We start from the raw sequence: 13,326 nt of genomic DNA, 5'->3' as shown, positions 1-13,326 counted from the left end.
ACGAAAATACATCACAAGCATCTTAACCAGCATATTCCTTAGCATCTCAACTCTGGTGACAAAGTATACAAATGAAATCAATGATGAGTAACTATACCATTCAATGATCATCTTGATTCTTGAACAATATAATAGTGACCTGGGTTATGGAGAGGTGTCTTTATATACATTTTGATGTTCTTAGTACAGGGCTTCTTTTTTCTTTGTTTTGCTAAAATATTGTATTTTTGGAAATTGCCTATTATAATAGGATAAAATAGGATATATCAAAAAACCTATATTTATCAATTTTGGTAGTAGTTTAAAGTTTAAACTTTAAATACCCTTACCTCACTCCCCATATCTCCAACTACCTTTCTGTCTATGCCCAACCTAACTAACTACCCATGTAAAGATGGAATTCCTTTCTTCCCACACCTTTACCTTTTGTCCATTTCTCTTTAATTCTCTTTAATTAATATATCATTTCTTATTCATTATTTCATAAATTTTTTTTCAAAGACATAAAAATAGTGTGTTTCGTAAATAATGGTTTTTTCTCTTTTCAATTGTTTTTTTTTTTTGAACAATCTTTTCAATTGTTGTTGGAAATAACATTAGTAAGTTAATTCCCTCATTATTACATGTGACAATATTGCCATCTTAATTTTCATGTATGTTTTTCTTATTACTAAGTATTCCACGAGTAGCTTAGTAGATATGTCCCAACCATTTTTTTCCATACATATTATCTAGTGATTGAATTTTCAATTAAATACTTAAATAGTTTAACTATCTGTCAATTCTGTTGGACTTGTTAAAAGTCAAGAAGATTGGGCACCCTTCCGACAACCCATGAACAAGGAACCTGCAAGGTTCGAATGGAAAAGGATGTCAAACAGGGGTGTATCCAGGATTTTCTTGTTTGGGGGCGAAATATAAGACTAAAAAAATCTTCATTGAATATCATATATACTTTAAATAATAAAAAATAATTTAAATAGAACTCTTCGTTCTTTCATAGTACTAAATTTATCTATTATTGTATCAACAGAGATTTTTTGAGCAATTTCTCTCTCGATATATATACAATTAATACATTTCTAAGAAGATCATCTTCAATTTTGTTTCAAAGTCGAGTCTTAACAACTTTAATTGCAGAAAAAGATCGCTTTGTAGATGCTGTTGAAACAGGTAGTGTCAAAACAAGACGTATCAATCTATCAACAAGTGGAAATATTGTTGCTTTTCAAGTTTCAACTAACTTCTAGTAAAACTCGGATAATGTGAAAAATTTCCTAAACTAAGATCTCGGAAAACATCTGAATGATAATGTTTCAGTTGAAACGATAATTTCCTTTTTTCTAGCTCGGAAAAATACCTATAGTCGGGTCAAATTTCAAAATTCTTTGGGGGTCGATGACCCCTGCCAGCCCCTCCCTAGATACGCCCATGATGTCAAAGGAGTTCCCATAATCTAGACTTCCTCTAATAATTTTCGCAGTGAGGCGAGTTTTGAAGAAAAATTATCTAAATCATTTTGTTAAAAAACAAATGAATTCTACCGTTTGAAGAAGAGTATGAGAAATCTCTGTGGAGAGTACTGGTTTAGAATGTCTCAAACTAGTGTTTTTTACCCGTGCGTTGCACGGCGATTTAGTTTATTGTGTAGATATATTTGTATAATAGCTGTACAACAGAGAATAGATTCAAAAATATATGTGAGTAGACCAACTTAAAAATGTGAAATAGAAAACGTTGTTTAGCCCACCAATGTCATATTAAGGTAAACTAATTACAGGCAGGAAGGTCATTGCCGCTCTGAATTGATTAATAATTTTTTGATCAGCACAAAGTTTTTTGACACGGTATGATTTCTCAAACTTAGAATGGAAACTATTTGCGACTTCAATCTTGAATAAAAAGGTTCTGTTAATCAAATTCAGAATTTCCGTGGGAATTGTTAAAGGATCAGAACCCTGCAATTGTGGAAAAAAAATATTAAAAACTTGTTAGTAATATACACATAAATTCTAAATTGAATCATACGCTACCAAAAATATACGTACAGTAGTTTCAAGCAGATCTGGACAGGATTTGCCTAGAAGCGCAGTAGCCTCCTGATAAAAAATGACAAAGGTAGCAGTATCTTTTGAATCCATCACACGAAGTTGTAGTCTAACTTGTGAGCCGGAGAAACAACGTGACGATTACATAGCTCACAGAAATACATTCCGTCAGCAAGATATACCTTCTTGCTACATTTGCACGCAGGGTAACACCAATTCATACCCTCTGCAATATACTTAACAGTACGAAGAACAACACAATAGGACTTTTGCAAAATTAAATTCGAAAATAAAAATGTGTAATATATGTTGTAACTAAATATGGAATATAAATTATTATTGAATTGTAAAGTCAAGAGTATACCTCAGCAAGATCTTTGAGTTGCTCAATGGTTTTTCCATCACTATGTTTTAAGAAATCAGGGGTAGATTTTTTTGTCGAGTCCTGCAGCGGGCTAATCACATGTGCAGCAGTATCATTTGATTCCAAGAATCTGGAAGATAGCCAATTTCATAATTTGATATGAATAAAAAAATGAAAGAAATTTAAAAATCAGAATAAAACTCACCGAGCTCGGAGAGGAGCAGCTTCTTGTATGAGAGGATTAAAAAGAACCATTGTAGCCCCATAAACATTTTGGAGACTTGTCTTACCTGTAAAGACTTGTCTTACTTGTAAAAAAAATTAGGATTAAGGAAAAAAAACACCACCAACTATATTTTGATTATTCGACACCAGATCAAACTTTTAAATACCTTTAAAGGGCTTGATCTTTGCACATTGCACAACCACAACAACATTTGTTGCATCTCCCGATGCAAGATAACATACGACTTCATCAACATACTGGCCAAAAAAGGCGCATTCAACCTGAACCCTATTCAAAAAAATGGGAAAATATAAAACTGATTTCATAATAATAAAGATGGATTAAATGTGAATAAGCATTGAACATTAAGTGTACCCATCTTGGTCAAGTTGAATAGTAATTCTCTTCTGCTTTTCCCCATCATTCTCCTTCTTGCTCACCAGTTGCACCGGTGAGAATTCCAATCACATCTGCTAAATCTGAAAAATATTAATCCAACTTTTAGAACAGTAATTTAAAACCAAAAATCTTTGAAAAGAGTATATACCTATAAGAAAAGACGTATCAATGTCCTTAAACATTATAACAAAGAGTGACACAAAATTGTAAGGGCTTAAGTTAATAGCCTTGTTGGGAACCAATCGCACAGAAGTATGAATATCAAAGTTGATCTTGAATGGATGCGAGGTTGGACGGAAATCACGACCGCTTTCACCAACACCAAAAAAACGAAATCTAATATACACGTCCTTCACTTAGCAAAGATTGAAATCGGTATATAAGAGTCTTTCTAACCGAAGCGTGAATCTTACAACCCTGAAATTCAATAAACAGATAACATAGGAGATTTACCAACCATTAAAAAAAACTTAAAACATGGTGATTATGTGAAAAAGTAATATACCTTGTCATCCATAAGAATCATGTCCATGGAAAATGGAAGCTTCAAGCCATATAAGCTCGGACTAAGCCATAAACGGTCCACCTTTGTAACAATAGTCCAGTTCTCCTTCGAGGCATCGAGGGTGGCGAGATCGTCAATTGCCATTAGAACAAAGTATATTTCAAAGCTAATAGTTGGTGAAAAATGGAAGGTCTGATGAAGTTGAATAATAACATTAGGTGATTTATATAGTAATCAGCTAAGTGAGGCTCACAATGATGAGAAAAGGTGTAAAGAATATTTCATTGACTTTTTATAATACAATAATTATTTTTTATGATTCCTATTAGAAAACCGAAATTATTTGAATTGAATAAGATGACTAAATGCAGATTTGATTCCATTCGAACATATGCTCAAATTTGGATAGCAGTAAATAGAATCAATGCTAATTTGACTTTTCCAATTTAATTTGCGGTTTTTATTTAAGAGAATTAAATCAAATAAATAAATGCAAATCAACACTTTTTTGATTGATTTGCGGTTTTTTGAATCCTGTTTGTATTCCATAGTTGTTTGTTTTAAATGCTACCCATTTCAATTTGTCATTTTCATTCAAATAGCCGTTTTATTTTTTATAAAAATAAATCAAACAAATAAATGGAATCAATGCTGCTCAATGCCAACGAAGAAATTCATTAATGAGGGGGTCAATTTCAAATTCATTTAAGCATTCAAAAGGTTATTCAAAATGCTTTCAATAATTGTAACAAAAAAAAATCTTTCAATAATGGGTCTCCATACAAAAGTCAAATAAAAATTTTAACCATTAATGGGTACACTCAAATTTTTTTTAAAAAATATATAAAAAAAAGAATTTGATTATAAAAATAAATATCTACATAAGATTTTGATTTAAATAGTTTTAACCATTAATGGTTGAATATTTGATGAAATGATGTTTCTCCTAATTTAATCTGTAACGTTATTTAATTATTACTAATTTTGCTAATCAAGTAGATTGCTTAAATTTTGGAAGGAAAATAGGGAGTTTTAAAACTGATAATAAATTGCAGAGTTTTAAAAAAAACGACATTCAATCACTGATTAATCAACCAATGCCAACGGAGAAACCAATTAATGAGTGAGGGTCAATTTCGAATTTGAAATAAGCATTATAGTATAAATTTCGAAAGGAAAATTGTTTCTCAAAGATGGAAACAATTGAATACAGAAGTCATTGAAATTAATGTGTAACGTTTTTTATTTATTAATATTTTCAAATTCGAGTTCAGTGCTTAAATTATGGAAGGAAAATAGGGAGTTTTAAATATATGGGCCTCCATACAAAATGCAAATGAAAATGAGCTTGTAATGTTTTGATCCAAATGAATAGGAGTGTGACACTTGTCATGTAAAGAGGGAGGTTAGATGAGAATCATTCTTGGAATGCCAAATCATCTAGGTGGGGCTCATAACCTTCCTCTTTTCTAAAGTATATAGATATAGATGATTATGCCACAAAAGTGGAGGCCCAGGTAGAATCTTCTCTAAACTATGGTTATCATTGTTTTCACTTACCCCTGCTTATAGCTAATACTCCATCCGTTCCTATTTATAAGTCAATTTTACCCAATTATCTTAAATTAAGAAAAGTAGTTACAAACAATAAATTTGTAAAAGAATTTATTCACTTTCCTAGATTACCCTTATTTAATTTCTTATAAATTTCTCTCTCCAAGTTATTATTTCAAAATCTCATTGTCTCTTTCATATTAAATATGAGGATAGTTTTGGACTTATATTTAATGCTCCATTGATATTGTAAATGGACTTATATTTAAGAACAAGAAAAACACTTAAAAATAGCCTTATAATAAGGAACGGAGGGAGTATATATTTTCCATTGAAATTAAAAGGAGAAAAATGAATTTAAAGAAGTATACCTAACAAGTAGGGACTCTAAGAGATGGAAGGAAGAAAGAACGACTGTAATTATCAACAAAAAAAAAAACGACTGCAAATGGACATTTGAGCCCTAAGAGAAAAGCTATCATAGAGGAGGCTTGAAAAAAAACGCAAGTATTGTGTGAAAATGCTAAATGGAAGCATTTCTACTTAATAAAAAAAAATTAGGTAAAAGTGAAATATCTAGAACATTTTCACCTTTTTAAAATTTTAAAGAAATATGAAAACAGCGTGAAAAATAAAAGGGCGAGTTGTTTAAAATGATAATGTGTTGAAAAGTGGACATCATGTTTATGTCTTTATGACTAGGTAATGAACCATTACGTTGTAAATTGACAAAAACATAGTTATTTCTTAAACGAAACTTATCATTACGTTTTAACCAAATGTAAAAAATTATGTCAGCCTGTCTATTTGAAAATTCGAGTATGGTGTTTAAATCATACATCTCAAAATATTTCTTACTTGATTCATTTCAGCACATTTATATTGATATCTTGCTGTATTTAATTTTCATCTAGACATTTCGTTGAGTTAGAGACTTCCTCTTAAAATTAGTCAAGATGAACACATGACCCAAAGCCACTATGACCTGTCCAAGACAATGATGACTAAGTCACAATTAGACCAAGGAATATAAAGCTTTCATCCATCTAACCAAATGACTTCACCATAGAAGTTAATATGTTAAAATCATGATCAAGCACTTTTCAACCAAGGTTTAATCGTTATTCCACGTGGTAATTCAATTGTACCACGATGACAATTTGTTAAATATTTATACATACGAACAGGACAAGAAAATCCATTATATAAGGTTTGTTATGCATTGTAAGCATATCAGATTACTCACTACTCACATATTTTAACGCTCTGATTTCTCGAGGGTCACTAATAACAAAAAACCTACTAAAATTTTCGCAAACACATTTAATATCATGAAAGAAACTCATTAAGTGACCACCATTCGAAACCAAGTTATTAAAAGTCTATTATTCAAAATCACCAAGAAAAAAAGTGAAATTAAAACTGCTCCCGTTGTATAATATAGGGCAAACAACACGAGAGACTTTATTCAAAACCAAAAAATAATTGCGCGCAAGACCCAACGAAAACAAACTAGCTGATCGACTATATAACCAAAGACACCATCTACGACAATCTATCTTCCACATCGATGCATCATTCTTGACAAGCAGCACCACCAAGACGTCCCCAAGTTGTAGCAAACAACACTAATTCCCCTAATTGAGTTCGCACCAAATTTTCTCTAATTGTATTCGTACCAAACAACTACAATTTCTCTAATTTAGTTCATATCAAATAACCATAATTTCTCTAATTAGATTGGTGCCAAACAACCACAACTTCCCTAATTTTGTTCTTACTAATCAATTTCAATTTCAGCATTTTAACTCATGGGGTAAGAAATTGTGTGAGGTGAAAACTAAACTCCCCTTATGAGTAACTTTAAGCATTTGGTTTATTTACATTTCAGCACTGCAGACATGAACCATTGAACCATATCCTAAACGAGTTGAGTTGAGTTGAGTTACTCACTCACTCACACAAACTCTCTCTTATCTCCTTTCTTTCACCTTCCAGCGAGCGAGGAAGTGGCGTTCCGTGGAACTCAGAAATTCGTTAGGAAAAGCCATGGAGGTTGTTACGCAGCCTCTGTGCACCACCACCACCGCCGCCATTGTAACCGCCAAAAGCTTCAGGCGTAAACAACCACTTCTCATTCCTCAAAACCCCACTTATCCTTCAAAGCATTTTCCCTTCCGCACCACACTTTCTTCTCCTTCCCGTTTTCCTCCACCACCTGGTAATTCAATTTTGCTTTTCCATTATTCTCTTTGTTGTTCATCTTCAATGGAATCAATCCTCACATTTAGTTTTTGTTAAAAAAAAAATTATCATTATTATTTTGTTTTAATTTTGAGCTGAGAATTGTTTTGTGTGGTTCTGGATTTTGCCCTAGTTGTGTCTGCCGCGCCGGAGAACCAGTTGAGCGTTGGGGAAGGGGAGGATACTGATACAACTGAATGGGCACTTCAAGGTACTTTCTAATGTCTTTAGTTAACCAATAATCTAAGGCCATTTTTGGAATAATCATGTTACAACTTATGATTTCTATGGAAGTTTTTAGTAAAGTATGCTCAAAATGGTTTTTAGGCATGTAAGTTATTTGTCTAGTAAGTTGAATCAGTTTTTATTTTTAGTTTTTATAAGATAAGCTCGAATAAGGTCGAGAAAGACTGATAATGAGCATTTTTAGTATAATTGAGAGGAGATTATGTCACATTTGCATTCATACATCAAGCATAGGACGTGACTTTGATGATATTAGTCTTTAGAATAAGGTTGAAGTGCATATTGTAAGTCATCTGCAGAACACTATGGTTCAGGATGGGAATGGATCTGCTGGAGTTTGGTAACAGGTGTAGTTCTTGCATCCAACAGCTAACATGTGGGCGGAAAATCACTGTGGGGAGTAGAGAGTCAATATGCATAATTTGGTTAGTTCAAGGAGTCAAGTGTTAGGAACTTGGTATTTTATTTGAAAGAATAGGGAAAGTATCCCCTAATTATAGCATTGCAGATCTTTGAGGGTCTGCACCTCCTTGCCCTAAGCCCTCAATTCTCCACAAATATATCGACAGTTTAACTCTCTTAAGTCTTTTATAACATACTATCTTTTCCTAATTCTCTTATTTTATCTTATTCCTAGTAATCCTAATTCCATAACAAAACAATTCTTTTATGATTGCAATATAATATTTAACAATATATTCTTCTACTAACTCTGGAGTGATTCTTTCATAATAACGATATTTAAACCTCTGATAGCACACACCTAACGTCAAGTTGCTTATTCTGAAATGCAAAGGAGTCATCTGTAATTGATTTTTAGTTTAAGGGGTTTCTTGGGTTTTTACTTTTGTCATCATGACCAGACCATGCATCATTTGATTACCAAAGGTTGTATGACTTTTTGTCTTCAACTATTAGGAAGAATTTAAAGGAATGACATAGATTGAATCCCAGAGATAATACAGAGCAATCTCTTATTAATTTTTGTTCTTTAGTTTTTTTCTTTTCCAAATATTTTATAATTAAAAAGATAAGTAGATTTGTACATTGACATTATTCTGTGGACTTCTTTAGATTTAAGTCACTGGACACGTTCTAGTTTCTCTCTTGCTTTTGTTTAATGATAAACTGCACCATAATGCATGGATGGGTTTAATAAGAGGAATGTCGCTAAAATCAATTCTGGATTAGTTGTCATGGAGTAGTGCATAACTTGGCATTGTTTTTCAGCTTTTTATTCCCTGAGGAAGGATGTTGAAATTACGTCTCAGCGTGTTGAAGAAATAAGAGAATCTTCTGGTATACAACTATTGGAGCAAGAGCTTGCCAATTTGGAGGAGAAAGCATCTGCTACCTCCTTTTGGGACAATCGAGCCAAAGCTCAAGAGACTCTTTCGACATTGTCTGATGTCAAAGATAAGATTAACTTGCTTGCTGAGTTCAAAACCCAGGTTAGATGCAACTCTATCAACTTTTAACAATTATTTTATGAGCATTTAATTAAAGAACCAACATTTAGTCATATCTGTGTGTGCAAATAAATAAAGGTGATTCCAAGTTTCAGTTTTCACTTGTATATGCCTTAGAAACCACTTGTCAAAATTTACTATCAATAAACAGTGGAAGGTAATTTTGTAAAATTGAAACCCATGACACAAAGTTGAACAATACTTTGCATCTTTTTCTCTGAACAATTTCACATCAGTTTACTTTAGAATTTATAAAAACAAATATTTTCATTCTTTAAGAATATTTGAATGTTGTTTTTGTTACTACATTGTGTTGGGTGTTTTCAAATTTATGCACAATTTACTAAAATTCTCCCGTTGTGCTCCCTCATCCCTATCCTTTGTTACTACATTGTGTTGGGTGTTTTCATATTTATGCACAATTTACTAAAATTCTCCCATTGCGCTCCCTCATCCCTATCCTTGTTTTCGTAATCTGTTGTTATCCAATAAAATCTCATTTATCTAGGAAATGAAAAAATTTAATTTCTAAATTAGTTCCGTCATGGAATTTTTTTTAAAAATTGAAGCCAACGATATATGGAAATGTAACTGTTAGAAATATAAAATAAAACAATTCATGTTTCCGTTACCCAATAGCTTAAGCTTTTGAGATAGTTGGTTTATGACATGGTATCAAAGCCTCTATAACCAAGTGGTCTAGAGTTCAATCCTTGTTGCCCCCAATTATTCTAATAAAATGTTCAATTTCAGCATGTGGTAGGTGGGTCTGTGCACTGTCCACACTTCAAGTCCAAGTTGGCTAGTGTGAGGGAGCGTATTAGAAATATGATATAAAACCATTCATGTGTCTGTCACCCAATAGTTTAAGCTTTTGGGATAGTTGGTTCTTGATAGGAACAGATCCTCACTACTCTTATTTATAGTACTGAATGCTTAGTACTGTCTCTCTCAATGACTCATTCATTGCATGTTGAGTGTCTCTACTTCTTTTCTTGTGTCAATTAAGTTGTGCACCAATATGGATCTTCATCACAATGAATATAGGTTGAGGATGCAGAAACAATAGTTAAGCTGACCGAGGAAATGGAATCATCCATTGATAGAGCGCTTCTTGAGGAGGCTACTAGTCTTATTAAAGAACTGAATAAATCACTAGATCGATTTGAGCTGACTCAACTTCTTTCTGGACCTTATGATAAAGAAGGTGCTGTTATTTCTATTACAGCGGGTGCTGGAGGTACTGATGCACAGGTAAATAACTATCTATGTGCAGATCTTATAGTAATGAGTTTGTTTCTTTCATTCCTAGCCGTAGGTGAAAACTTCTATTGCACTGGTAGAAAGGAAGAACTTGTATACCAACAAAAAGCTAATTTTTTTTTCACATCCTGAGTAAATAAATATTCACTGCAGCTATGACTTCAGAATACGGCCTCTTTCTCTCAACATTTTTTTTACCTCTCCAGGTTTTCAGGAGTATTTGTTCGTATGTATTAGCAAATAAGTGACAGTCATATGGAATGACATCTGGACAAGTACTCTTGTAACATATGGGATGTGGGTTTGTTAAGCATTTAACTTTTTAATTTCTAAAAAAATCATCATATGGGGAGCTTGTTTTACTAATCCCTATTTTCTAGATCATGATATAAGGGGCCTTCCCTGTAGTTCTAGAAGATGCAACTTACCCATCTTTCCATTCCTTTTTCTACTTGTATTTTGCTCCGAATTTGAGTACTTGATGGTGATTCTGAGTATTCAGTTTCAACTTCTGTACGATATTATCATTTCCAGTGCAGGATTGGGCGGACATGCTTCTTAGGATGTACATGAGATGGGGTGAGAAACAGAGATACAAAACCAGAGTGGTTGAGAGATCCCCCGGAGAAGAAGCTGGAATTAAATCTGCCACCATTGAGGTTGAAGGCCGTTATGCTTATGGGTATTTGTCTGGGGAGAAAGGAACACATCGCATTGTTCGGCAATCTCCTTTTAATTCCAAAGGTCTCCGTCAGGTATTAATCAACTTTTTGCTATGTTGATTGCATAGAAATGATGTCCATGAATGGTTTTTTTAAAATGTGCTTAGTCATCTCTCTTCAATTATCAAATATATCAACTTTTGTTTAAACAACAAGGTTTTAATATTAAAATATTTAAACAGACGAGCTTTTCTGGTGTTGAGGTCATGCCTCTTCTTCCAGAAGAATCTCTGGATGTTGAAATCCCTGAGGAGGACCTGGAAATTAGTTTTTCCCGAGCAGGTGGAAAAGGAGGTCAGAATGTGAACAAGGTTGAAACTGCAGTCCGAATTACACACATCCCAACCGGTGTCACTCTTCGCTGCACAGGTTCTTCCCCCTTTGACTCTTAATTAATATGTGAACTCATCTTCCATGTTTCTGCGGCTTCTTTGGAACAGAATATAGTTGGAGACAATTTATACTTTAGAAACATAATTTAGTCACATTTTAAGTTCAATGGACCCATGCTTCAAACTTAAGCCACAAGCTGTTTCTTCTTTAGGAATTCATATCCCCACTTTTACTCTTACGAGCGCCATGACCAGAAATACTCACTTAGGAAATTAATTTATAAGCTCAGAGTGGTCTCAGTCAAGTTTCAAGTAGGCTATTCATGATCTGAATCCCATGATTCAATTAGATTTAGCTAGTCTTTGATTCTTGTATGTGATGAATTGCGAATGGCTTTGTATACATGCATGAATCATATTGTGAAATCAGATAAGCTTAGCTTGTGATATCAGAAGGAACTAAAGGACGCTACTAACACATAATATTCGATTATTGCATTGCTTTAATTCCATTTTCTAAACAAGGGCCTCGTAAGTTAGTAGTTCACTCTATGTGACCTTGTTATCCATAGGTTTATTCGTTGTTTGAAACATAGATCTTTTTTGGATTCAATTCGATTATCTATACTTTTACATGCCAGTTTTTAACTTCAAACTACCATTGTGCAGAGGAGAGATCCCAACTAGCCAATAAGATCAAGGCTCTAAGCCGTCTGAAAGCGAAGCTGTTGGTGATAGCTGAAGAGCAACGTGCGTCTGAAATTAAGCAGATTCGGGGGGATGCAGTGAAGGCTGAATGGGGACAACAAATACGGAACTATGTATTCCATCCCTACAAACTAGTAAAAGATGTAAGAACAGGGCATGAAACGCCAGATGTCACCTCTGTTATGGACGGCGAGTTGGACCCCTTCATCAAATCTTACCTCAAACACAAGTTCAGCATGACAATGTCTACAAGTGGTGTCAACTAATATCTTCTAGAGGCTGTACAGCAAGGCGAGCATAGGCATCAGTCACACGAAAGAAAGAAATAATCTTTCAGGGTGGGTGAAAATGGTGGAGAGGAGATAGAAAATCAGTTGTGCAATTCAGAAAAACTGAAAAAACCTTGTTGGTGGATCTTTTGTCAAACAATTAGTCTTGCCATATAGTATTTTTCCTATCTTCTATAAGTAGCCTGCAGGAGGAGGTGCGGTTTGGTTGTATCAGGGGGCTTTGTATCCTCTTACAATGCTAAGTTAATTAGACAATCTCTGTTGACGTCTTTGCTATTATTTTCCATTCACAATTTGTCCTTTTTACTGTATATTGTCATTTGAAGCTGGGTGGTCCATGGAAATTGATTCCCTACAGTTGGGAATCCCTACATTCACGCGCTTTTGATCTTAAATTTTAAGAGATGTATGAGCCGACTGATCTTTAATCATATGGTCCATATATCATGAATGGGTGAATGTAGGACATCTTTGACTGTAAGTGATCTTAATCATATGATCCAGATATCATGAATGCGTGAATGTAGTGTATCTTTGACTTTAAATAACCCAAATCCGATTAATACATATAGTTGAAGATAATGCAGCTTAGCAGCTGCAAATCTTAAATTGAATGCACTTCTCTCCTGGTTTCTACGGGAATTTTAGAATTGAGAGTGAATTTTCATTTCTCCTTCCATTAATCCATTTTTTGCCAGCTCTATTCCATGCTCACCTGAAAACATGTTGGAAGCACATCCACCACCACGTTGATAAGGGAGGAAGTTGCAATTTCAATCACTAAAATGTGCAAACTGAATCTCCAGCCATTCAATTCTTTATTTAATGCATAATGCTTTATGTATACGTCACATGATACAACACCTATTTTGGTATTTTATGCTGTATGGTATTGTACCGTAGTAGGCGTAGCTGCCTTAAAAATCACTTGTTTATGATCGAATTACCAGATTAGT

At 33.7% G+C, this 13,326-nt stretch overlaps 1 protein-coding gene across 1 annotated transcript; it reads left to right on the top strand.

The window, feature by feature from the left end:
* Positions 1-6,999: 6,999 nt before the first annotated feature.
* On the top strand, positions 7,000-12,681 carry LOC130728370 (peptide chain release factor PrfB1, chloroplastic). Its single transcript, XM_057579825.1, has 7 exons — positions 7,000-7,317; positions 7,474-7,551; positions 8,817-9,037; positions 10,103-10,309; positions 10,858-11,073; positions 11,223-11,409; positions 12,042-12,681. Exons 1-7 carry the CDS (start codon positions 7,146-7,148, stop codon positions 12,344-12,346), a joined length of 1,386 nt encoding a protein of 461 aa, XP_057435808.1. The 5' UTR covers positions 7,000-7,145; the 3' UTR covers positions 12,347-12,681.
* The last annotated feature ends 645 nt before the right edge of the window (positions 12,682-13,326 follow it).

This window comes from Lotus japonicus, chromosome 1, assembly GCF_012489685.1.
Source record: "Lotus japonicus ecotype B-129 chromosome 1, LjGifu_v1.2".
Taxonomy (NCBI): Eukaryota; Viridiplantae; Streptophyta; class Magnoliopsida; order Fabales; family Fabaceae; genus Lotus; species Lotus japonicus.
Note: the sequence above shows the minus strand (reverse complement) of the source record. Positions and strands in the feature narration are given on the sequence as shown.

Bases quoted from the DNA above. Each gene is read 5' to 3' on its own strand.
- LOC130728370 (XM_057579825.1), top strand. From the start codon at position 7,146: ATGGAGGTTGTTACGCAGCCTCTGTGCACCACCACCACCGCCGCCATT. The intron at 11,074-11,222 runs GTATTAATCAAC...ATATTTAAACAG, and splicing joins ATTCCAAAGGTCTCCGTCAG to ACGAGCTTTTCTGGTGTTGA. The intron at 11,410-12,041 runs GTTCTTCCCCCT...ACCATTGTGCAG, and splicing joins TGTCACTCTTCGCTGCACAG to AGGAGAGATCCCAACTAGCC.